This window comes from Natrix helvetica (assembly GCF_964273705.1).
Source record: "Natrix helvetica genome assembly, chromosome: 1".
In the NCBI taxonomy this organism is placed as follows: Eukaryota; Metazoa; Chordata; class Lepidosauria; order Squamata; family Natricidae; genus Natrix; species Natrix helvetica.
In genome coordinates this window covers 372,464,428-372,490,901 of record NC_138548.1, presented here as the reverse complement: position 1 = coordinate 372,490,901, position 26,474 = coordinate 372,464,428, and the positions used below count along the sequence as shown (strand labels likewise).

The following is a 26,474-nucleotide window of genomic DNA, read 5'->3' as shown; positions in this document are numbered from 1 at the left end:
CAAGCTCCATGCATTTCTATTCTGTTCTCTTCTGTGGCCATGAAGCAAATTTTGAGAATCAGCATGACCCAATTAGCTTCGTCTTTTCCGACTGTTTCTTCTTATGGCGACTAAAGTCACTCCAGGTTCTGAATGTCTGTCCACACTCCACACACTCATACGGCTTTTCCCTTTGTGTGGATTCTTTTATGGAGCTTAAGAGTCCTGCCCTCTCTGAAACTCTTTCCACAATGGGTGCATTTAAACGGCTTCTCTCCTGTGTGGATCCTCATGTGGGAGGTAAGCTTGCTAATTTCTCTATAACATTTTCCACACTCCAAGCATTTATAGGGTTTCTTCCCTGAGTGAAGCCTTCTATGGCTCTTGAGTGAACTATTCTGTCTAAAGCTTTTCCCGCACTCATGACATATGTATGGTTTCTCCCCCGTGTGGATCCTCTTGTGAATAACAAGGCAGCCACTTCTTCTGAAACTCACGCCACACTCCGTGCACTCATAGGGTTTCTCCCCTGTGTGAATCCTTTTATGAATCGTCAGTTCTTTACAAGCACTGAAGCGTTTTCCACACTCTTGGCACTGATATGGTTTTTCCCCAGTGTGGGTCCTGCTATGAAGGATACACTCATTTTTTGTAATGAAGCTCTTTCCACATGTGCGACATTCATATGGTTTCTCCCCAGTGTGGATCCTTTTGTGAAGAGAGAGAGTCCCCAGTCGATTGAAGCATTTGCCACATTCGGTGCACTTATAAGGCTTTTCACCTGTGTGGGTCCTTTTATGGTTATTAAGGTGACTTGTTTGACTGAAGTACTTCCCACAGTCAGCACACTGATATGGTTTCTCTCCACTGTGGATTCTTCTATGGGAAGTTAAGTGGCTGGAATCACCGAAGCTCTTTCCACACTCCAGGCATTTGTATGGCTTCTCCCCCGTGTGGGTCCGTTCGTGGACATGCAAGCTATAAGATCGGGCAAAACACTTTCCACACTGCAGGCATTGAAATGGTTTCACCCCCATATGGATCCTCTCATGTGCCTTAAGATGACCTTTTTGATTGAAATTCTTTCCACAGTCCAGGCATTTATAAGATTCCTCTCCTTCATGCATCCTATTATGTTTAGTTAGCGTATCAAGTCTACTGAAGTTTTTTCCACACTCCAAGCATCCATAGGGCTTCTCCCCCGTGTGAATCCTCTTATGGCAAGTAAGGGAACTGCGGCTTTTGAAGCTCTTTCCACACTCCAAGCATTTGTACGGTTTCTCCCCTGTATGGGTCTGTTCGTGGGCATGAAAGCCATCAGAACGGGCAAAACACTTTCCACACTGCAGGCAGTGAAATGGTTTTTCTCCCGTGTGAATCCTCTTATGTAACTTAAGATGACCTTTTTGACTGAAGCTCTTTCCACACTCCGAGCATTCATAGGGTTTCTCTCCTGTGTGAATCCTCTTATGGGAAGTAAGGTCCCTGGAGGTCCTGAAGCATTTCCCACACTCTGTGCATTTATATGGCTTCTCTCCAGTGTGGACCGTCTTATGTAAATTGAAATTGTCTTTTTGTGCAAAGCTCTTTCCGCACACCGTGCAATGATACAGCTTTTCCCCTGTATGGATCCTATTGTGGTAAGTGAGGTCACTTGCAGAGCGGAAGCTCTTCCCACATTCCAGGCATTTACATGAATTATTCCCAGTGGGGCTTTTTATCCAGGAATTTGGTTCGTTGCTCCGAGTAAACCTCGTTTTACCCTCTCTGTGGATGCTTTGATGGGAAGTAAGGGAGGTTCTGTTTCCAAAGGTCTTTCCGCAGGTGATGCATTGATGCTGCTTCCTCTCTTCGTGGACCCTCTTATGTGAAATGAGATGGCTTTTCTGCCTGAAGGTCCTTCCACAATCCAGACATTTGTGCGGATCCTCTGCTTTGTGAATCTTTTTATGCAATGCAAGAGAGCGGCTTGTACTGAAGCTTTCTACACACTCCGTACATTTGTACACTTCCCCTCCTTCTTGTATTCTTTCACGTAAAGGAGGATGAAGGGTCCTTCTGGAGAGTTGCCTGCTTTCGTCTTGTTTCCCTCCAGCAAGGCTTTCACAACAGTCACATAATCCAGATTCATCTCGGAGTGTTTTCCCACACCTTGAACACACTTCTTTTTCTTGGCAATCATCTGCGTCCAATAAGACATTGGCTTCTGCACAAGGTAAACCAGAGCAATTCTCCAGCTCAACCATTAACAGGTTATCCTCAAAACTTTGCTTTCCATCCATCTTTTCTGCAATTTCCTTTTTGTCTTTTAGCAAAGGAGCTGCTGCCTCTTGGCCAGAATCCTCCATCTCCCATCCGTCACTTGCTGGCAACAGAAAAAAAAAGGTTAACACAAATTTAGGTGCAAATGGGATCAAGCACCATTGCTTGTACTTGAATAGTTAAACTCCGGTTTGTTCAAAACATGATGCTATGCTTGTTATTAAGTTGATGTAAGATTTGACCTTTGGCTACTAAATGTAGATATCTTAAGAGAATGCCTTACCTAAGGAGGCCATGTTCCTCTTGATTTCCAGCATGACCTCTTGGTACAGGGCTTTTTGCTTAGAATCCAGCAGGGCCCACTCCTCCACGGAGAAAAACACAGCTACATCCTCAAATGATACCAAATCCTGACACAGGGAGAGGACAAAAACACAACATATTCCATGAACATTCCTAACAATGAACACTTCCATGAATTAATTACATGTGAATCTTCTTAATGAACAAACTGCTGAGATTCCAAGTTGGGCAAAGGAGCCTGTTAGGATATTGAATTTAGTAGCTGGAAGAGTAAAGTCTACAATAGACCCCAACACAATTGCGATTGATTAGTTAGAGAGTGTTGACTCATGCATGATGCAATCTAAGCTATAAATTGCTGGTTGTTGTTCTTGTTGTTGTATGAGTTGTATAAGTTCTTGGTTTCTGTAAGTATAAAGGGGGTGTTTCCCTTTTCCCCTCCTTTTTTTCTTTTTGTGTGTTCTGTAGGATGTTTTAGATTTACCTCATGACTATCTTATGTTCCTGACTATCTTCTGTTCTTTCTTCTCTGGATGATGACATAGACTGCTCTAAATTGGTGGATTAAATATATTTATACTTGTATAAAAGTTTAAAAGTCCATGTCAGTGTCTCCAACTTTATCTGGACAGCTGCTGTGCTTTCTACCAAAGTCAAGCTTGGACTTTTTACTTTGGGCTTTCATCTGCACCGCTTAAAAAAAAACATGACCTGGAATATGGTCACCACATTAGAAAAAAAGATGTGGAAAAAGTACAAAGAGCAACTAGGATTAAAGGCTTTGAGACTAAATCATAGGAAAAACGGTTGCAGGAACTGGATATGGCTAGTCCAGAGAAAAGAAGAATACATATAGCTGTATTCCAGTATTTCTGGAGCTGCAACGAACAAGAGGATCTCAACTTATTTTCCAAAGCACCAGAAGGCAGGACAAGAAACAATAGATGGAAACTAATTGTGGAGAAAGGCAACCTGGAATTAAGGAGAAACTTCCTGACAGTGAAAACAATAAACTAATGGAACAGTTTGCCTTCAGAAGTTGTGGGCAGGAGGTTTGTAAGGAGAGACTGGACCCCACGTGTCTGAAATGGTGGTGAATCTCTCTGCGGGCACCCCAGCCATCGCTTCAGCCCAGCTCCACCGCGCATGCGCACACCTCCCGCCAGGCAGCTTGTCTTCGGGTCTCTGCTATGCATGCGCAGGAAGCACGGTGCATGTGGGGGATGTATGCGCATGCGGGGGGCAGGGCGCATGCACAGGGGATGTGTGCACATATGAGGGGGTGGGGCGCATACACAGGGGACATGCACAGACATTGGTCACTTGGTGCCATAGAGGTTAGCCATCATTGGCATAGGGTCTCCTGCTTGAAACAAGGGGATGGACTAGAAGATCTCCAAGATCCCTTCCAATTGTGTTATTGGGAGATTGGCACATCTGGGGAGGGGAGGGGAGAATCCTCCTACCTTCATTGGAAGTCCAACCGCTGTTAATCCTCTGCTGCAAAGAACAGAGGTTCCAGGAGATGAAGACGAGGCCATGGGAATGTCTAGGAGTGAGGAAAAAAAAGGCAAGAGAATAATTTGCTATCAAGCATCCTAAGGATATTCTGGAGCATACAGTGCAGAAGGCTGATTTCAGCCTATTTCTAGGCTAACCAGGGAGCCCCTTTATGTGAGTCCCTTGCAGCCACAGCAACTATACATAGGAGCTCACCCTGGGTGAGAAGAAAGCTGTGGAAGGACCAGGGATTGGATTCAGAGGCAGCTTTCTCCGCCATGAATGTATGCATTAAAGGACCAACTATGTTATTCTATATTTCTATGATGTACACCTTCCCTTATCAAATAATCAAGAAAGACTACAAAAACTCTTTTTTAACAGCTGGGACCTGGCTTTTTGGAATAGCCTAGGGCAGAACTGGGGAATTAGGGCCCTTTTATGACCGGCTGAGTTATTCTGGGAGTTGAAGTCCACACATCATAAGATTGCCAAGGTTGAGAAACAAATGTCCCACAGGAAAAGGGCGACACCTTTTTAAATGCACACAAGACTTTAAAAACGCAGTTAAATTGAACAACGGAAACGAATTCAGGGAGGAAAGAAATGAGGGCAAAGAGATTCAAGGGCATCAGAAGGAGCCTTTTTACCCGATGCTCCCTCCGGAGGAGGCTCGTCCAGAGCAACTCCCCGAAACAGCAGCTCCTGGGAGGGATCGCCCCCTTTTCTGCCCGCCGGTTTCCCAGCCACTGAACTCCAAGCCTCCCGGATCTGAAACAGAGCAGAGCAAAGGAAGTGACGGAAAACGATCAGGAAGGGCCAGCAAAAAAAATCATCTTCAAAAGGAGAAAATGGGGGATGCAGGAGCGATCCTAGCAGCGCCCCAATGAGCTGCATTGAAGGGTCACCTATCTCAGCACTTCCCAGGAAGGAAGAAGGAAGGAAGGAGAAGCTTTTTACCTGGTTCTCAATGGGAAACGTGGGGCTCTCTTCCTCGCCCGGACTCCGCTTCCCAAGAGATGCGCGCAGGAAAAGATCCGCGATCGCCGGCGGCCACGCTGCCTTCCTTCCCGGCCACGGACGTGGAATGGATGCCCCTCTCCGCAACGACCCCAGCCAAAGCTGGGAGCGCTTATAGCTTCTCCCGTCCCCGTCCAGCTCCTCCCGTTCTCTAAAGGCGCCGCCCACTCGAGGCCCCACCTGCCTGCGCCCTACCTTCTTCCCCGGGGGAATCGGTCCAGCGTGAGATGGTGAAATGGGCAGCGAGTCCAGAGCTGCTTCGCTCCAGGCACTCAGAGAAACAGGGGAGGGAGGAACGACGCTCAGGGATGGAAGAAGGGAAGGGGATGCGCAGAGTTGGCAGGGAAAGGAGCCTCTCTTATTCACTTAACGTAGTCCTTAACTTACGACTATTCCCTTAAATGATTAACATTCATGATTGTACCGTAATAACAAATAATCAATGGCTGTACTGCAAGTAGTCCTTGACTTACGACCATTTGATTAATGGCTGAAGCTACAGTGACACTGAAAAAAAGTGACTTACGTCCATTTTTCTCACTAAAGACCAGTGCAGCATCCCCATGGTCATGTGATCAAAATTCAGCCACTTGACTACTGACTCATATTTATGACGGTTGCCATGTCCCGGGGTCATTTGACGCCTCAGACAAGTGGGGAAGCCAGATTCGCTTTAACAACTGTGTTGCTAATTTAACAACTATGGCGAGCCACTTAAGAACTGAGGCAAGAAAGGTGACAAAATGGAGCAAAATGTACTTAATAAACATCTCCCTTAAGAACAAAAATCTGGGGCTCACATGCAGTCGTAAGTTGAGGACTACCTTATTTCTCCTATAGTAAAACAGCTCCTAGCCTAACAGAGCATGCTTGAAGTCTGCAGAGAGAAGGTTCCTGGCGTATTCCCCATTTCCTCCCCAAGAATTTCTCTTGCCATCTGGTTGAAAGAAGGAAGGAGATCCTTCTGGACTCAAAAGGCACTTTTGGTTTTTTCTTACCTTTCCTGCTCCAGCCGCCTTACCAGATGTTCTCGTGCCTCCAATTGAACACATTGGGATTGTAAGCAACAATTTTATTGTGCAGAAAAAGTAACACAAGGAAATCTCCCTCAAAGCCTTTATACCCCACCGATGTCCACTGGAGGGCTTTACACAGCATTTGCCACACAGTTTACAAGTCAGAGCCTGAAGGAATTGTTTTTCATCTCTCATTACAGTAATTCCTGCCTGTTTTACACTGACATCTTAACCTGCCTACATAGGTACCAGGTATATGTAATAGAGAGCTCAGCCAAGCTATTTAAATCTATCCTAATGTATGCAGAGAGAAATGTTGAGACGCCCCTTTCATACTTACAGCAACCAATCATAGGTTAGATTGCATCATGATTGAGTCAGCACTCTCTAACTAATCAATTGCAATTGGGTTGGGGCCTACATCCTGATATCACATCCTGATAGAGTAGGACGTAAAGTGAGATTTGGACATTAAGATTGAACTTACTGGGTCAGGCTGGACAGCCTCTCAGGGACCCTTTCCTTCTATATCAAAAGGCCACATAGGCCGAGTTTGCAGCTTGCAAAAGAATGGGAAGTGTGAACGCCTAACTGCAAAACCACAGAGTTGAAAAGTTCTTGTCATTAAAAAGGGGGAGCAAGGCAGTAACCAATCAGAAAGGGGTTAAGTATTTCCGTGTTATACTGCTGCTGTATACTGTTCCAATATCTCAGGGGTTGCCACAAAGAAGAGGGAGTCAAACTATTCTCCAAGGCACCTGAGGGTAGAATGCTGAGGCAAAAATGCTGAAAAGACATTTTTGTAAATGTCTTTTCAGCAGTGATATAGCATAGCTTCCCATGATACTTCCTATTTTCAGCACACTTCTTTCTTGAGGTATTCAAATCTCCATTTCTGCCTTTTGCCTTGTCCCTTAGTACATTTGGGCCTCTGGTTTAGTAAGCCGAAGCACTTATGCCTTTATTCTAAGTTTACCCTGTTAATTGAATCTCCATGGATCCTTCTATCTAGACAAGGCTGGAATACCTTGGCCCTTTCATAATTTGTGCACTTCCAATTTGCAGAATCCCGGAGCCGGTGTGGACTAAGTCAAAAAAGGACCAAGATGTCACCATCCCTGATGAGACTCTGGCCTTCCAATTGTCGGAGGCCAAACTGTGCATCTGGCCTTTTTCCCTGGGAAACCTGAGCCTTCTCCAAGGAATCGTAGGCCTCTTCCCCATCTTCCCCCTTTTGAGATTTTATTGTGAAGATTCAGGTTATCTCATAATGCTTATAATCCTTTTTTTTTTTTGAAAATCAAGGAACTATTCACCATAATACTTTCTCCATTTCTAGTATGTTGGACACCGAAATACTTTATAGTAGGAAGGCCCTAGAAACAACCATAGACCATAATTGCATACATCTAGGCCAGGGATAATTGCATACATCTAGGCCAGGGTATGTTTAGCTTAAGAGAAAGAAGGACTAGGGGAGACATGATAGCAGTGTTCCAATATCTCAGGGGTTGCCACAAAGAAGAGGGAGTCAAACTATTCTCCAAGGCACCTGAGGGTAGAACAAGAAGCAATGGGTGGAAACTAATCAAGGAGAGAAGCAACTTAGAACTGAGGAGAAATTTCCTGACAGTTAGAACAATGAATCAATGGAACAGCTTGCCTCCAGAAGTTGTGAATGCCCCTGGAAGTTTTTAAGAAGATGTTGGTTAGCCATTTGTCTGAAATGGTATAGGGTTCCTGCCTAGGCAGGGTGTTGGACTAGAAGACCTCCAAGGTCCCTTCCAACTCTACTATTGTATTGTATTGTATTGTATTGTATTGTATTGTATTGTATTGTATTGTATTATATTATATTGTAAAATTGGCAACTTTAAGACATGTGGACTTCAAATCCCAGAATTCCTCTGGCACATGTTACCATGCTGGCTGGGGAATTCTGGGAGTTTGGAGTTTGGAGAACCCTAATCTAGGCAGTGACGGATATTGATTGTTAGATCGGGTGAATGGAAGAGGCAAGACTCAGGGTTCAGCAACAACAGCTCTTTATTAAGTGACAACTATGTACAATCCAGCAAAGACTCTCGACCAATCAATTTGAGTATGTTTCCTGTCAGATGAGAGGACCTTGGTGGAAACTACCATACTGGCTGTCAGTATGTAACATTGATGTGAAGAAATTCCTTCCCTGTTTTCCCAGATGGGTTTCAATGAATTGGCGATTGTCAGTTAGACTGAAGCAACACAATTCCTTACATTTGATTGTGCCTTAAAAACAAATAATTGCTGCTTTACAATTAGTCCTCAACTTTCAATCGTTTTCTGGGGTGACCACTCGAAGTTACAACAGCACTGAAAAAAGTGGTTTATGAATTTTTTGACAGAACCGTTGTCAAATCCCTGTGTTATGTGATTCGTGCACTTGGTATTTTTGATAGTTGGAGCATCCCAGGGTCATTTGGGACCTTCTGACAGGCAAAGTCAGCGGGGAAGTCAGATTCACTTAAAAACCATGTTACTTACTGAGAAACTGTGGGAAGAAAAGTTGTAAAATGGCACAAAACTCATAACCACTGTCTTGCTTAGCCATGGAAATGTTGGGCTTTAATTGTGGTCATAACTCAAGGGCCACCAGGCTGGTTCCCTAAATTGTCCAATTTACTGACCAAAAATAGCCAATATCTGAGATGTATAATCTAAGCCTTTAATACTGTGTAAGTTAGGGCATTAATAAAACACACACACAATCAATATTGTATCTCAGACCCCAAATCAGTGAAACACAACCAATTGTAGCTGGTACAGACACAGCACTATCCCTCCAGTTATTACTTTTGACAAAGCTTGAGTCTCGTATTGATCCATTAGTTCATTCTCCTCCATCACTTTCTCCTAGTGAAGTTCTCACTAAAGATCCTATTTCTCTTTGTTCTGGCGTGACTTTCTTCGCATGGGTATAGTAGATCCACTGGTTGATTCCTTCCAACATTAGGGAAATATGGGTGGTCCATATTTCACCACCAGGTCCAGAGCTCACCACTTAAATTGCAATGTTTCCTGTTGAAATATTTCAGTATCTTCTCTATACTCTAAGCCAGCTTTCTGCACCCTAATTTTGTCCGAAAGTATTTCCCAAATGTGCTTTTTTTTTCAACAGGCAACTGGACTTTCTTGTTTTTCCTCAAAGACCTTTCACTTCTCATTCAAAGAAGCTTCTCCAGCTCCAAAAAATAAAGAAGATCCAGTGGCTCCTTGAAAAAAGGACCTTTGGGACAACCGCAACCTGGATGACTGAGAATCTTCATAAACATCTGTTTGTGTTAGTTTCCAAATCCCTACCTACCTTTGCTGTTCGACTTGGCAAAAGTTAATCACTTGTTGTATGTAGACTGAGAGCTTAAGCACACAATTCCAAACAAATTCCTTTCTGTCCAATCACACTTGGCCAATAAATAATTCTGTTCTGCTCTCCTCTCTCTATTCTATTCAAGCACAAAGATCTAATACCATGTTAGCCCGAAAATAAGCCCTACCTTGAAAATAAACCTGTCTGGTTTTTAAGCCCTATTCCAAAGTAAGCCCTAGTGAAGGGGCTGGGTGTGGCCAGCAAAGGGGGCAGCAGCCAAATTCCGCACAGCACAGATGAGTTGATTACCTTTCCAAGTAGCAGATGGAGGCAGAGGTGCCAGGGGGGAGGGGGGAAAGCAAGCTATCCAGGTGTGACGCACAAGCAATAAGAAAGCTGATTCGGTGGGATGGAGCAGGCGGACGGCCGTAGGTTCATCATCATATCTCTTGATTTGCCTGCAGTCCGCACAGCGCATAAGATCACCTGCCATCCGCCCCATGACTCTGCCTCTTGTCTGCTGCCGCCATGCGAAGACAAGCCCCAGAGTGAGCTGACCAAGGAAACAGAAGGCTGCAGCTGTTGCAGGATACTGGTAGTCCCCATGCACTTGCTGCCTCTTGTGCATGCGCCGGGAGTGGGGGGGGGGTGGGAGGATCCCAGCTGGGCCGATCATTCTGAAATCACGTTTCCCCCAAAATAAGTCATAGTGCTTCTTCTGGAGCCCCCCCAAATATAACACAGGGTCTTATTGGGGGAGGGGGAGGGGAATGGTATTTAAAAGTTAATTCCTTGATGTACAAGGAAACTCTTATTTTTAATGGATCAAAAACTTTCCTACTGCTTTGGAACCCCTTCCCTATACACCATGCATTTTTAGATTCTCCTGGCCATGGAGCAAATATTGAGAATCAACATAAAACAATTACTGTCTTCTCCTGCCATGCGTCTTCTTGTGTCAATTAAAGTAACTACAGGTTCTGAATTTTTTTTTTCTACACCCCACACACTGATACGGCTTCTCCCCTATGTGGATTTTTTGTATGGAGCGTAATATTATCACTGAGTCAGAAACTCTTTCCACAGTCAATGCATTTAAATGGTTTTTCTCCTATGTGGGAGGTAAGCCTGCCACTCTCATTATAACGTTTTCCATACTTCAGGCATTTATAGGGGTTTTTTTCCATGTGTGAAGCATTCTATGGCTTCTGAGTAAATTATTTTGATCAAAGCAATTTCTACACATTACATATATATGGTTTCTCCCCGTGTGGATCGTCTTGTGGATGCAAAGGTAATCACTTCTTTTGAAACTCATGCCACACTCCATACATTTATATGATTTCTCCCTGTGTGAATCTTTTATGGATCTTCAATTCTTGAGAATCACTGAAGGATTTTCCACATTCCTGACACTGATATGGATTCTCCCCAGTGTGTGTGTGTGTATGTGTGTGTGTGTGTGTGTGTATGTATGTATGTATGTATGTATGTATGTATGTATGAGATCGCCATGAGATCTCGCTGAAACGTTGCAAAGACGATCTCAATCTTACACGGGAAAAGACCCGAATACAATACCTACACCCGTGAAAATCTACGAAAACAAATATATATAAATTATGTGTGTGTGTGTGTGTGTGTGTGTGTGTTGTATTTGTACTGATAAATAAATAAAGGGAGACTAGTATAGATCTATTTCGAGCTAATTAGCTCTCATCAGCTAGCCATACCCTTACTGGGATTTGAATAAAAAAGGCAACATTAAAAATAAAAATATGGTTTTCTGCCTGCATGGTCTTCTGTGATGAGCCGAAGGACAGAAAGAGGGAGTAGTGACCTTCCTCCCATATTTAGGCATACCAGGGGTTGTAACACAAATACGTATGTATGTATGTATGTATGTATGTGTGTGTGTGTGTGTGTTACAACCCCTGGTATGCCCAAATATCCATACTAGTCTCCCTTTATTTATTTATCAGCCCAAATACAACACAAACACATATATATTTAGGCATACCAGGGGTTGTAACACACATACATACATACATACATACATACATACATACATACATATTTGTATTGTATTTGTGCTGATAAATAAATAAAGGGAGACTAGTATAGATCCATTTCAAGCTATTTAGCTCTCATCAGCTAGCCATACCCTTACTGGGATTCGAACCTGGGCTGTATTACATATTAGGCAGGAGTCTTAGCCACTAAGCCACAGGCTCTCCTCCTTTTATCAGCTGAGCCAGGGAAATAGGTATGTATTTGTGTTACAACCCCTGGTATGCCCAAATATGGGAGGAAGCTCACTACTCCCTCTTTCTGTCCTTCAGCTCATCACAGGCACATCCTGCCTGGATGGTTTTCTGTGATGAGCCGACCCGAATCGGTGAAGTGTTTGTCAGACTCGATGCACTTATGGGGCTTTTCACCCACGTGGGTCCTTTTATAGAGAGTAAGACTACTTGGCTGACTGAAGCACTTCCCACACTCCATGGACTGATACTCTCCACTCTGGATACTTTTATGGGAAGTTAAGTGGCTGGAATTACGGAAGCTCTTTCCACGCTCCAGGCATTTATATGGTTTCTCTGTGTGTTCGTTCGTGGACATGAAGGCTATCAGAACGGGCAAAGCGCTTTCCACATTGCAGACATTGAAAGGGTTTCTCCCCCGTGTGGATTCTCTGATGGGCTGTAAGGTTTCCTGAGAAATGGAAGTTCTTTCCACACTCTGTACATTGAAATGGCTTTTCTCCCGTGTGGATCCTCTCGTGTGACTTAAGATTAACCTTTTGACTGAAGCTCTTTCCACAATGCGGGCACTGAAAGGGCTTATCCCCTGTGTGGATTTTGTTATGGGCAGCATGGTGTCTGGAGGAATTGAAACTCTTTCCACACTCTGTACATTGAAATAGTTTTTCTCCCGTGTGGATCCTCTCGTGTAATTTAAAATGACTTTTTTGATAGAAGCTCTTTCCACAGTGCAGGCATTTATAAGGTTTCTCCCCTTTATGTATCCTATTATGCAAAGTTAGAGTGCAGCTTCTGCTAAAGCTTTTTCCACACTCCAAGCATTCATAGGGTTTCTCCCCTGTGTGAATCCTCTTATGGAAAGTAAGGTCACTGGAGGTCCTGAAGCTTTTTCCACATTCCAAGCATTCATAGGGCTTCTCCCCTGTGTGAATCCTCTTATGGGTAGTAAGTGTACCCGGGGCACTGAAGCATTTTCCACACTCTGTGCAGTTATATGGCTTCACTCCAGTGTGGACCCTCTTATGTAAATTGAAATTGCCTTTCTGTACGAAGCTCTTTCCGCACACTGTGCAATGATATGGCTTTTCCCCTGTATGGATCCTGTTGTGGCAAGCGAGGTCACTTGCAGAGCGGAAGCTCTTCCCACATTCCAGGCATTTACATGAATTATTCCCAGTGGGGCTTTTTTCCCGGGAATTCAGGTCATTGCTCTGAGTAAACCTTGTTCTGCCCTCCTTGAGTTGATGCAACGTCTCCTCTCTATGGACGCTTTGATGGGAAGTAAGGGAGGCGCTGCTTTCGAAGGTCTTTCCACAGCTGATGCATTGATGCTGCTTCCTCTCTTCGTGGAACCTCTTATGTGAACTCAGATGACTTTTCTGCCTGAAGGTCCTTCCACAATCCAAACATTTGTGTGGATCCTCTTCTTTGTGAATCTTCTTATGCAATGCAAGAGAAAGGCTTGTACTGAAGCTTTCTGCACACTCCGTACATTTGTACGTTTCCCTTCCTTCTTGTATTATTTCATTTAAAGGAAGGGGAAGAGTCCTTCCAAAGTTTTGCCTGCTTTTGCCTTGTTTCTCTCCAGAAGGACTTTGGCAAAAGTCACAGAATCCCGATTCATCTCGAAGTGTTTTCCCACACCTTAAACACACTTCTTTTTCATGGCAACCATCTGCGTCCAATAAGACATTGGTATCCAGACAAGATAAACCAGAGCAATTCTCCAGCTCAACCGTTAACTGGTTTTCCTCAGAACTTTGCTTTCCATACATCTTTTCTGAAACTTTCTTTTTGTCTTTTGGCAACAGTGCTGCTGCCTCTTGGCCAGAATCCTCCATCTCCCATCCGTCACCTGTTTGTGACAGAAAAGAAAAGAAAAGAAAAGTTAAAACAAACTTAGGTGCAATAGGGATCAACACCATTGCTGTATTTGAACAGTATCAAATTTCCTCCAAAATCCCATTAGTTCAAACATGCCGTCAAACATGGCCATTTTGGATCGTGTTTAGGGTTGCCACAGCGGGGCTGGGTAGAGCTGTGGGAATGGGAGGGCGGAGTAGTGCAGCCAAAACAGAATTCTTTCCCCTGAGAACCAAGGACGTTCTCATCAGCACCTGGTGAGGTATGGGAGGAAAACAACTGGTCTTGGACTGTGACCTGATTGGACCATGTGATATATGAGTGGACTGTGAGGGGAAGAACTGTGAATCTTGAATTGGGTGGGGGAACTTCAGGACCTTCAGAGTCAGATTTTCACCACATGTGCCAATATGACGTGCCTAATAAATCTATACTTTCAGGAATTATCAAACTCAGAGTTTTTATTGTTTTTGGCCTGATAATTGGGACCCTGACAAATTGGATTATATGCTTGGTATTTTGTTGATAAAAGATTTGTCCTTTGGCTCTCCCTTGTCCTCAATGGTACAAAAAGAAAACGTGAAAATTTTGGATAAGATCATTTAAAATTTATGGGCTGAGAACCATCAGATCATCTGCTTCAGATTTAGTTCCAAGGAAGCAGGAGGGACACCTAAAAGCAGCCTTTGTTTCTTTCTTCGTTCGTTCATTCAATCATTCCTTACATTTATTGATTTTGGGAGGAAATCAAGAATGGAAACCCGGGATGACTTACAATATTAAAACTATATAAAGATGTTTCCCTTCTCTCTCAGTCCCTTCGGGGAGAGGGGGCGGTCTATAAATTCAATAAAATAAATAAATCATCCAAGAAGCTTCTTCAGTTCTGACTGAACGGTGGAGGATGGAAGGATTGATATTCCTTGCAGTCATCTGGTCGTAAACACTCTTTCCCACTAGATGACTGCAAGGAGTAAAAATCCTTATGATCAAACCGTGGACCCTTTGGGGCTCTTAAGTGTCATCATGGTAGACCAAAAAACAACAAAATGAAAGCAACTTCCAAAAAGCTCTCTAGAAAGTGGGACAGGCAGGATCAGAAACTGGCTAGAATGGGAAACTTCATGGAGAGAGTGTGTGGAGGTTTGGGGTCATTTTATCAGACTAAGTAGCAGTAGAACTACGCTGAGAGAATATGCACCAAAGACAAATTCCTTGTGTGTCCAATCACACTTGGCCAATAAAGAATTCTATTCTATTCTATTCTATTCTATTCTATTCTATTCTATTCTATTCTATTCTATTCTATCTATCTATCTATCTATCTATCATCTATCTATCTATCATCTATCTATCTATCTATCTATCTATCTATCTATCTATCTATCTATCTATCTATCTATCTATCTGGAAATGTAAAGAAGGACACTCTTATCTGCCACATACATCAAACAAATTAGCCTTTTATCTGAGCTGCTCACATCCACCACCCTTTCAAACCAGGGGGAAAAATCTGTCAGGATTCCAAATAGCATCCTCTGTAAAATAACAGCTCAAGGCAAGAGATTCCTCAAAACACCAATTTATTAGACGAGCCATGCTGGCACATCTGGGAAACCCTGTATCTGAAAACTTTCCCCACCCAGTTGAAAGTTCAAGACCCTGCCCCAACACCCACCCGTCCATCTCATGGTCCACTCAGTCATTGCCACGAATGAAGATTCCTCCCATCCCCATCCATCCAGGTGCAGGGATGAGGCAACCTTGTCTTTCTGAGAAGGAATGTTGTTTTGGCTACACATCTCCCGAGCTCCAGACCATTCCCCTTCCCAGTTTCCCGTAGTTACTATCTTTGAATATGTGGCAGGCTTGAGGTCCTATACCCCGATGGCTTCCAAGCCTGACACACGGAATTGCTCAGTAGGTATCCAAATGAAGTCAGAGATGCTGACACAAACTTCATATAAATTAATGCATTTTACATCTGTGTGTGTGTAGATATACATACAAATACACACACACACACACACACACACACACACACACACACACACACACAGAGTAAATATATATTTACAGTAAAATTTCATCCAGTTGGTCTGGAAAGTGTTGGGCAGCTTCATCGGCACACACAGCTTCAACCTGTTGTTTACAAGCTATAGTAATTAAATAGTTTCCGGAATCCTGCAAACCAGACATAGTTGGTTCCAAAGGTCTCATTGTACTCCTCACCCGCTCCTCGTTTTAGTGTTTTAAAAATGCTGCGTACTCCACCTGAATTAGATGAAGACTAATGGGACTTCTTTTTTGGATCTGATCCTCGCTCAAACAAGGAGCTGTTCTGTTTTTGAAATGAGGCCTGTCCTATTTCTCGTTTATCTCGTCTATTATGGCATCTGTTCCCGGAGCTGATTTAATCATTTTTATCTTTTCTTTATCCTTAAGGATAGCACACACAGTGAAACAGGCCAGTCCTTCTTCTCCTATGGTGTTTACCTTCTTCCCCTCCTCATGGGCTTTAATTATTTTCATTTTAAATAAGGGGCAGGGCCTTCTCTGTGATGGGCCCAGCCCTCTGGAATGACCTCCCCCCCCCCGACATCAGGACAACCACCGATCTCCGCTCCTTCCGCATGAAACTCAAGACCCACCTGTTCCGACTAGCCAGCCTGGCTTGAATTATAGCTATTCTAATCCCTCTGGATACAATTTTAAATTAGGTTTGACTCTGGGTGTTTTAATTGTGTTTTAATTGTTTTTTAATTGCCTTTTGCTGTTTTTAATTAATTGATTATTTATTTATTGTGTGTGTATAATGCTTTTTGTATATCTCCTCCTTGTCATTCATTTGTTATGTAGTAAATCTCAGAACCACTGAATTATATCTTTCAGAGATCCTGGAACACCGGGGAACTACCAGAGGACTGGAAAAGAGCTGATGTGGTTCCCATCTTCAAAAAAGGGAAAAAATTAGATCCAGGAAACTACAGACCTATCAGCCTAACCTCAATACCAGGAAAGATTCTGGAAAAAATAATCAAGCAACGAATTTGCGAACACCTAGAAGCAAACAAAGTAATAGCCAAAAGCCAACATGGATTTGTCAAAAACAGATCATGCCAGACTAATCTTATTGCATTCTTTGATAATGTGACAAAATTAGTGGACCAGAGGAATGCCGTTGATATAGTTTACTTGGACTTCAGTAAGGCTTTTGATAAGGTAGACCATAACCTACTACTAGATAAAGTAGAAGAATGTGGGTTAGACAGCATCACCACCAGATGGATTGGTAACTGGCTGACCAACCGCACTCAACGTGTAGTTCTCAATGGAACTGCATCTACATGGAGGGAAGTATGCAGTGGAGTACCCCAAGGCTCTGTTTTAGGCCCAGTACTCTTCAACATCTTCATCAATGATTTGGATGAGGGAATAAATGGGGAACTCATCAAATTTGCAGATGATACCAAGCTGGCAGGAATAGCCAACACTCCAGAAGATAGGCTTAAGATACAGAAGGATCTTGACAAACTTGAACATTGGGCACTATCTAATAAAATGAAATTCAATGGTGAAAAGAGTAAGGTTCTACATTTAGGCAACAAAAACGGAATGCACAGGTACAGTATAGGTGATACCTTACTCAGTAGTAGTAACTGTGAAAGGGATCTTGGAGTCCTAGTGGACAACCATTTAAATATGAGCCAGCAGTGTGCAGCAGCTGCCAAAAAAGCCAACACAGTTCTAGGCTGCATCAACAGAGGGATAGAATCAAGATCACGTGAAGTGTTAATACCACTTTATAATGCCTTGGTAAGGCCACACTTGGAATACTGCATTCAGTTCTGGTCGCCACGATGTAAAAAAGATGTGGAGACTCTAGAAAGAGTGCAGAGAAGAGCAACAAAGATGATTAGGGGACTGGAGACTAAAACATATGAAGAACGGTTGCAGGAACTGGGTATGTTTAGCTTAAGAGAAAGAAGGACTAGGGGAGACATGATAGCATTATTCCAATATCTCAGAGGTTGCCACAAAGAAGAGGGAGTCAAACTATTCTCCAAAGCACCTGAGGGTAGAACAAGAAGCAATGGGTGGAAACTAATCAAGGAGAGAAGCAACTTAGAACTGAGGAGAAATTTCCTGACAGTGAGAACAATTAATCAGTGGAACAGCTTGCCTCCAGAAGTTGTGAATGCCCCAACACTGGAAGTCTTTAAGAAGATGTTGGATAGCTATTTGTCTGAAACGGTATAGGGTTTCCTGCCTAGGCAGGGGGTTGGACTAGAAGACCTCCAAGGTCCCTTCCAACTCTACTATTGTATTGTATAAATTGTACGCCGCCCCGAGTCCCTTGGTGGAGAGGGTGCGGCATATAAAAATGATTAATAAATAAATAATAAATAAATTTTCAAGTCCAAATTGACATTTTCTCTTTGTTTCTTACCTCCATGTTGAGCTGGAGTAAAGTTTGGCAGCTTTCCTTGGGAAGAAAATTCTAGCCTAAGAAAGAGTTGATGGAAAAGTACAGTATCTTGTCCTAGAGACAGAGAGAGAGAGAGACTGGCTCAGAGCTGTTTAGTAATGTCAATGTTACGGTGGGGGGAAGAAATACTGTATTGCAGGAATGTGTTTTCCTTCTCTGTCAACCATTAATTTCCCTTGACAAAAGCATAGCAATGGCAGCCCAGTATTTGAAAGTCTTTGATTTACAGTACTGAATTAATTTTTTGTTTATATACTCCATCTTTGTTCTTAACCCGTTCCATATGATTATTTTTCCTCCTTCACGCACAGCATGAGCAAGATTGAATCTGATTCTCAAAAAATGGGAGAGAGTGAATTGTGAAGGCCACTCTCTCCATACTTTCCATTTGTGAAGAAAAGCCAGGCTTCATAGAAAAGGATGAAAACCTCAGATAAATAGCTTACAAATTAGAAAACCAGCAGTTTAGAGAAGAATACAGCAGCAAAAAACAAATAACAATGCTGGAAGACTTCACATGCATTAATTTAAATAATTAAAAAATTGCACTAGAGCCGTTATGGCGAACCTATGGCACGCGTGCCCCAGGTGGCACACGGAGCCATTTGTCAGGGCATGTGAGGCTTGCCCTGTCAGCTGGCCAGCATGCATGCGCGCGCTGGTCAGCTGACTTCGGCCTTCTTTTGAGGCCACTTTTCATCCTCCGGAGGCTTCAGAAGCTTACGGGCAAACCGGAAGTTTGGAACTGACTTCTGGGTTGCTCATAGGGCCTGTTTTAGCCCTCCGAAGTCTCCTGAGGGCTCCGGAAGATTAAAATTGGCCCTACGAGTGACCTGGAAGTCACTTCCGGTTTGTTCATAGGATCGTTTTTTGCCCTCCGGAGCCTTCAGGGAAGCCTCTTGGTGGCCCCTGAAGGCTCTGGAGGGCTAAAACCAGCCCTACAAGCAAACTGGAGGTCCGTTCCTGAACTTCCGGTTTGCCCAGGAAGTTCCGTTTTTTAGTGCTCTGGAGGCTTTTGGTGGGGGGGAGGCTGTTTTCACCCTCCCCAGAATCCTATAAAGCCTGGGGAGGGCAAAAAAAGCACCCAAAAATGGGGGGGGGAAGCACTGGTCGTGCGTGCATGTATGCTGTGGTCTGCGCATAGCATTATGGGTGTGGCATGCCCGCGCACGACACCCCCTGCACTCCTCCCGCTTTTGGCACGCGAGCCCAAAACAGTTCGCCATCACTCCACTAGAGTATCTTAAGAGAATCCTTTACCTAAGGAGGCCATGTTCCTCTTGTTTTCCAGCATGACATCATGATACAGGGCTTTTTGCTTAGAATCCAGCAGGGTCCACTCCTCCACGGAGAAAAACACAGCTACATCCTCAAATGATACCAAATCCTGAAACAGGGAGAATACAAAAACACAACGTATTCCATGAACATTTCTAATAATGAACACTTCCATGAATTAATTACATGCAAATCTTCATCTTAATGAACAAACTGCAGAGTTTCCAAGAAGGGCCAAGGAGCCTGTTAGGATATTGAATTTAGTAGCTGGAACAGTAAAGTCTACAATAGGCCCCAACACAATTGTGATTGCTTAGTTAGAGAGTGTTGACTCATGCAGGAGGCAAGCTAAGCTATGATTGGTATAAAGGGGGTGTTTCCCTTTTTCCCCTCCTTTTTTTCCTTCTGTGTGTTCTGTAGTGTTGCAGAAAATAACAGGGCTTAGACGTCTCGGGATTCAGGAAAAGTTTATTGGCAGCCAGGTTCAGAAAGGCTAGTCAAGATAGCCGTATGAATTTCTGAACAGTGTTCTGAAGGAAAGCACGTATCTTTATACCTTGTCAAAGAGCAATACAATAATACAATACAATAGCAGAGTTGGGAGGGACCTTGGAGGTCTTCTAGTCCAACTCCCTGCCTAGGCAGGAAACCCTATACAGTTTCAGACAAATGGCTATCCAACATCTTCTTAAAGACTTCCAGTGTTGGGGCATTTACAACTTCTGGAGGCAACTTCTGTTCCACTGATTAATTGTTCTAACTGTCAGGAAATTTCTCCTCAGTTCTAAGTTGCTTCTCTCCTTGATTAGTTTCCACCCATTGCTTCTTGTTCTACCCTCAGGTGCCTTGGAGAATAGTTTGACTCCCTCTTCTTTGTGGCAACCCCTGAGATATTGGAACAGTATACAGCAGCAGTATAACACGGAAATACTTAACCCCTTTCTGATTGGTTACTGCCTTACTCCCCCTTTTTAATGACAAGAACTTTTCAACTCTGTGGTTTTGCAGTTAGGCGTTCACACTTCCCATTCTTTTGCAAGCTGCAAACTCGGCCTATGTGGCCTTTTAATATAGAAGGAAAGGCGCCCCGAGAGGCTGTCCTGCCTGACCCAGTAAGTTCACTCTTAATGGCCAAATCTCACTTTACGTCCTACTCTATCAGGATGTGATATCAGGATGTAGGCCCCAACCCAATTGCAATTGATTAGTTAGAGAGTGTTGACTCATGCATGATGCAATCTAAGCTATGATTGGTTGCTGTAAGTGTAAAGGGGGCGTTTCCCTTTTTTCCCTCCTTTTTTCCTTCTGTGTGTTCTGTAGGATGTTTTAGATTTACCTCACGATGTTCCTGACTATCTTATGTTCTTCCTTCTCTGGATGATGACAAAGACTGCTCTAAATTGGTAGGTGAAATATATTTATATTTATATAAAAGTTTTCCAGTCTATCTCAGTGTCTGCAACTTTATCTGGACAGCTGCCGCGCTGTCTACAAAAGTCAAGCTTGGATAATCCACATAATTCTACTATTAATACACATATTTAGGTTCTTATATATTGATATATATTTCCCTAATCACCCATTGTTAAGTTCTAGCTTTCCACTGTTGTTCATATTTTATACATATTTAGCAGTAGTCATTCAAAATCTATTTTTCCAATTCTTCATATCCATTTATATTAAAATATTCTCCGGATATATATCACACTGCTAAAATAATAATCCAACCAACATGAATAGAAATACCCTAAATGTATAAATGATTGTGATTGATACCAAAACTCTATAAGGATATATTGAATAATGGAAGAATGAAGGATGGAACTTTGACTTCATTAAGGAAATATGAACAACAAAATTGGTGGAAAACACGTCTTTGAATATTACAGTGACATGAAAGGGGGGGAAAGTTAAAATAGGGATAGAAAATAGTGGGGAATAATAATTATATATTAATACAATACAATACAATAGCAGAGTTGGAAGGGACCTTGGAGGTCTTCTAGTCCAACCCCCTGCCTAGGCAGGAAACCCTATACCAGTGATGGCGAACCTATGGCACGCGTGCCACAAGTGGCACGCGCAGCCATTTGTCAGGGCACGCGAGGCGCTGCCCTGTCAGCTGGCCAGCGTGCGTGTGTGCGCTGGCCAGCTGAGATCACCTTTTTAAAAGCTATAAAGCCTCTGGAGCTTGGGGAGGGCGAAAAAAGCATGCAAAAATGGGGGGGTGTTGCATGTTGTGCGCGCATGCGCACTGGGGGGTCGTGCGTTGCATTATGGGTGCGGCACGCCCGCACACGACCCCCCTGCGCTCCCCCCACTTGTGGCACACGAGCCAAAAAAGGTTCGCCATCGCTGCCCTATACCGTTTCAGACAAATGGCTATCCAACATCTTCTTAAAGACTTCCAGTGTTGGGGCATTCACAACTTCTGGAGGCAACCCGCATTCTTCTACTTTATCTAGTAGTTGATTATGGTCTACCTTATCAAATGCCTTACTGAAGTCCAAGTAAACTATAAATATATAACATATTAATATGTTAAAATATACAAAAGGACAGAAAAATAGTTCAGAAATGAAAGGTGATAACAAAAGCCATGTATAAATATGAAATAATGGAATAAATGTAATATTTAAGAATAATAAGACTATGTTTATGTGTACTGAAATGTATGTTATCCAGTTACCACACCACTCACGCATTGGTATGTAAAAGAATATAAAAAATAAAAATTTGATTTAAAAAAAAGGCAAGCTTGGACTTTACTTTTTACTTTGGGCTTTCCTCTGCACTGCTTTAAAAAAAAAACCGAGGAAAGACTAAACATGGAATACAGAGTTCAGCTTTGCTCACCACATTACAAAAAAAAAGATGTGGAAAAAGTGCAAAGAGCAATTAGGATTAAAGGCTTTGAGACTAAATCATAGGAAAAACGGTTGCAGGAACTGGATATGGCTAGCCTAGAGAAAAGAAGGACTAGGGGAGACATGATCCAGTATTTCTGGGGCTGCCACAAACCAGAGGGGCTCAATTTATTTTCCAAAGCTCCATAAGGCAGGACAAGAAACAATGGATGGAAATTAATCAAGGAGAAAGGCAACCTGGAATTAAGGAGAAACTTACTGACAGTGAGAACAATTAACTAATGGAACAGTTTGCCTTCAGAAGTTGTGGGCAGGAGGTTTGTAAGGAGAGACCGGACCCCCACATGTCTGAAAAGGTATAGGGTCTCCTGCTTGAAACAGGGGGATGGACTAGAAGATTTCCAAGATCCCTTCCAATTGTGCTATTCTGTTATTGGGAGATTGGCACATCTGGGGAGGGGAGAGGAGAATCCTCCTACCTGCATTGGATGTTCAACCGTTGTTAATCCTCCACTACAAAGAACAGAGGTTCCTGGAGATGAAGACGAGGCCATGAGAGTGTCTAAGAGTGGGGAAAAAACAGCAAGGGAATAATTTGCTATCAAGCATCCTAAGGATATTCCTGATCATACAGTGCAGAAGGCTGATTTTAGCCTACTTCCAGGCTAACCAGGGAACCCATTTATGTGAGTCCTTTGCAGCCACAGCAACAAATACATAGAAGCTCCCACTAAGTGAGAAGAAAACCGAAAGGTGTGGAAGGACCAAGGATTGGATTCAGAGGCAGCTTTCTCCGCCATGAATTTATGCATTAAAGGACCAGCTATGTCATTCTATGCTTCTATGATGTACACCTTCCCTTATCAGATAATCAAGGAAGAAAGACTACAAAAACTCCCAGCTTTTTCACAGCTGGGACTTGCCTTTTGAAATAGCCAAGGGCAGAAGTGGGGAACGACGGCCCTTTTATGGGGGTGGACTTCAACTCCCAGAATCCCTCAGCCAACTGGCTGAGGAATTCTGGGAGTTGAAGTCCACCTGTCATAAAAGGGCCTTAGTTCCCCACCCCTGGACGACATCAATGTTTATCAACCTTGGCAGCTGTAAGATATGTAGACTTCAACACACCTGGGGAATTTTGGGAGTTGAAGCCCACACAACATAATGTTGCCCAAAGGAAAAGGGCGACACCTTTTTAAATGCACACAAGATTTTAAAAACGCAGTGAAATTGAACAATGGAAACGAATTCAGGGAGGAAAGAAAGGAGGGCAAAGAGATTCAAGGGCATCAGAAGGAGCCTTTTTACCCGATGCTCTCTCCGGAGGAGGCTCGTCCAGAGCAACTCCCCGAAACAGCAGCTCCTGGGAGGGATCTCCCCCTTTTCTGCCCGCCGGTTTCCCAGCCACTGAACTCCAAGCCTCCCGGATCTGAAAAGGAAGTGACGGGAAACGATCAGGAAGGGCCGGCAAAAAAAATCATCTCCAAAAGGAGAAAATGTGGGATGCAGGAGCGATCCTAGCAGCGCCCCAATGAGCTGCATTGAAGGGTCACCTATCTGAGCATTTCCCAGGGAGGAAGGAAGGAGGAGCTTTTTACCTGGCTCTCAATGGGAAACGTGGGGCTCTCTTCCTTGGTCGGACTCCGCTTCCCAAGAGATGCGAGCAGGAAAAGATCCGCGATCGCCGGTGGCCACGCACGTGGATCCCCCTCCCCGGAACGACCCCAGCCAGGCCTTTGCAGCGCCAAGCTGGAAGCGCTTATCGCTTTTCCCGTCCCCGTCCAGCTCCTCCCGTTCTCTAAAGGCGCCGCCCACTCGGGGGTCCACCTGCCTGCGCCCTACCTTCTTCCCCGGGGGAATCGGTCCAGCGTGAGATGGTGAACTGGGCAGCGAGTCTAGAGCTGCTTCGCTCCAGGCACTCAGAGAAACAGGGGAGGGAGGAACGACGCTCAGGGATGGAAGAAGGGAAGGGGATGCGCAGAGTTGGCAGGAAAAGGAGCCTCTCTTATTCACTTAGCGTAGTTCTTAACTTACGACTATTCCCTTAAATGATTAACATTCATGATTGTGCCGTAATAACAAATAATCAATGGCTGCATTACAAGTAGTCCTCGACTTACGACCATTTGATTAGTGGCCGAAGCTACAAAGACACTGAAAAAAAGTGACCTATGTCCATTTTTCGTAATAAAGACCAATGCAGCATCCCCATGGTCACCTGATCAAAATTCAGCCACTTGATAACTGATTCATATTTCTGACAGTTGCCATGTCCCAGGGTCATGTGACGCTTGGGACAAGCAAAGGCAATGGGGAAGCCAATATTGGGCCGAACGGTCGAGGACAACCTGTGTTTGAAGGGTTGATGGGTTGTGTCTGAGAGCAATAGGACTTTGAGATGTATTAGGCAACCATTGTTCAGTCCAAAACATCTTCTCCAAAAGAGGAGAATAAAGATAAAGTGGGGGGAAAACAACAAAAACTGCTTTCCTTTGATATTATCCCCACTAACTGCAGAGTCAAAAGATCCCTTAATGCTCCCTAAGAGAATCCCATCAACCATTCCATTCTGAAGCAAAACAAAATCTCTCAGCTAGGAAATATTTCATATTTAACTATTGAAAAGGCCTGAGCTCAGAAAGATGTAATCCCTCCATTTAAAAGTATACGAAGTTGCACAGTACATGTAGTCCTCATCTAGTGACCGTTTGAACTTTCAACGGCACTAAAAAAAAGGTAACCTCCAACCGCTTTTCACACTTACGACTGTTGCAGCATCCCTATGGTCACATGATCCAAATTCAGACACCTGGGAATTGAATCACATTTATGACCATTGTAGTGTCCAGGGGGTCACCTCTTGCGATTTTCCCACAAGCAAAGTCAATGGGAAAACCAGATTCACTTCACAACTGTGTTGCTAATTTAACAACTGTTGTGATTCACTGAACAGCTTAGCAAGAAAAGGTCACAAAATGGAGCAAAATTCACTCCCCAAATATCTCCCTTAACAACACAAATTTGGGGTTCACGTGCAGTCGTAAGTTGAGGACTACCTTATTTCTCCTATAGTAAAGCAGCTCCTTGCCTATCACAGCATGCTTGAAGTCTGCAGAGAGAAGGTTCCTGGCGTATTCCCCATTTCCTCCCCAAGAATTTCTCTTGCCATCTGGTTGAAAGAAGGAAAGAGATCCTTCTGGACTACATCTCAAACTGAACACATCGAAGAGAAAATTGTTAGCAAAAACTTTATTGTGCAGAAAAAGTAACACAAGGAAATCTCCCTCAAAGCCTTTGTACCCCACCGACATTCACTGGAGGGTTTTACACAGCACTTGCCACATAGTTTACAAGGAATTTTCTCATCTCGCTTTGCATTAATTCCTCACTATTTTACACTAACACCTTAGCCTTCCTGCATACATGTAATCCAGAGCTCAGCCAAGCTATTTAAAACTATCTTAACCTGTATACACAGAAACCTCAACACTTCCCTAAAGATCGCTTAGCTTTCCATGGTACTTCCTGTTTTTCAAATTGCATACTGAGTTGTATAGGTGCAAATCGTTCCTATTTGTGTATTTTGCCTTGTCTCATAGTACATTTGGGGTTCTGAAGCACTTATGCCTTTATTTTATGTTTACCCTGATAACTGAATCTCCATGGATCCTTCTGTTTAAACCAGGGATGGAGAACCTTGGCCCTTTAATGATTTGTGGACTTTAGCTTCTAGAATTTGAGGTGGTGGAGAAAAAATGCTGTAGTCCAGTGGTTGGGAACTAAGGCCCATTTATGATTTGTGGACTTCAACTTCCAAAATTCCTAAGCCAGGAGCCTACAAGTCAAAAAAGGAGCAAAATTCACCATCCGGGTTAGACTCTGACCTTCCAATTGCTGGAGGCCATGCTGTGCATCTGGCCTTTTTCCCTGGGAAAACTGAGCCTTTCGAAGGAATCCTAGGACTCTTTGCCATATTTCCCCTTTTGAGATTATAACTTTTATTGTGAATATTCAGATGTCTCATTACGCTTGCAATCCTTTTCTTGAAGAGCAATGAAATACTAACTAATCCTTTCTCCATTTTCAATGTATTGGACACCTAAAGACTTTTCAGTAGGAAGGCGTTAGAAACAACAACATAATTCCATAAGTCTAGGCCAGGGGGTTCCAAACTTGGCAACTTTAATACTTGTAGACGTCAACTCCCCAAATCCCCCAGCCAGCATGGTAATACATGTGCTAGAGGAAATCGGGGAGTTGACGTCAACAAGTCTTAAAGTTGCCAAG

The 26,474-nt window shown here is 43.4% G+C and overlaps 1 protein-coding gene and 1 long non-coding RNA gene across 2 annotated transcripts in view; one reads left to right on the top strand and one right to left on the bottom strand.

The window, feature by feature from the left end:
- Positions 1–19,327, bottom strand: part of LOC309385253 (uncharacterized protein) — a 40,645-nt gene extending 21,318 nt beyond the window's left edge. Inside the window, exons 1-2 of the mRNA XM_081939488.1 lie at positions 19,303–19,327; positions 18,004–18,096 (exon numbers count right to left, since the gene is read on the bottom strand). Coding sequence (XP_081795614.1) covers positions 18,004–18,096; positions 19,303–19,315 — 106 coding nt within the window. The 5' untranslated portion in view covers positions 19,316–19,327. The remainder of the gene's footprint in view (positions 1–18,003; positions 18,097–19,302) is intronic.
- A 1,316-nt stretch (positions 19,328–20,643) lies between these two features.
- LOC309385259 overlaps positions 20,644–26,474 on the top strand; it is a 156,610-nt gene continuing 150,779 nt past the window's right edge. Inside the window, exon 1 of the long non-coding RNA XR_014174192.1 lies at positions 20,644–20,723. This is a non-coding gene — a long non-coding RNA (uncharacterized lncRNA). The remainder of the gene's footprint in view (positions 20,724–26,474) is intronic.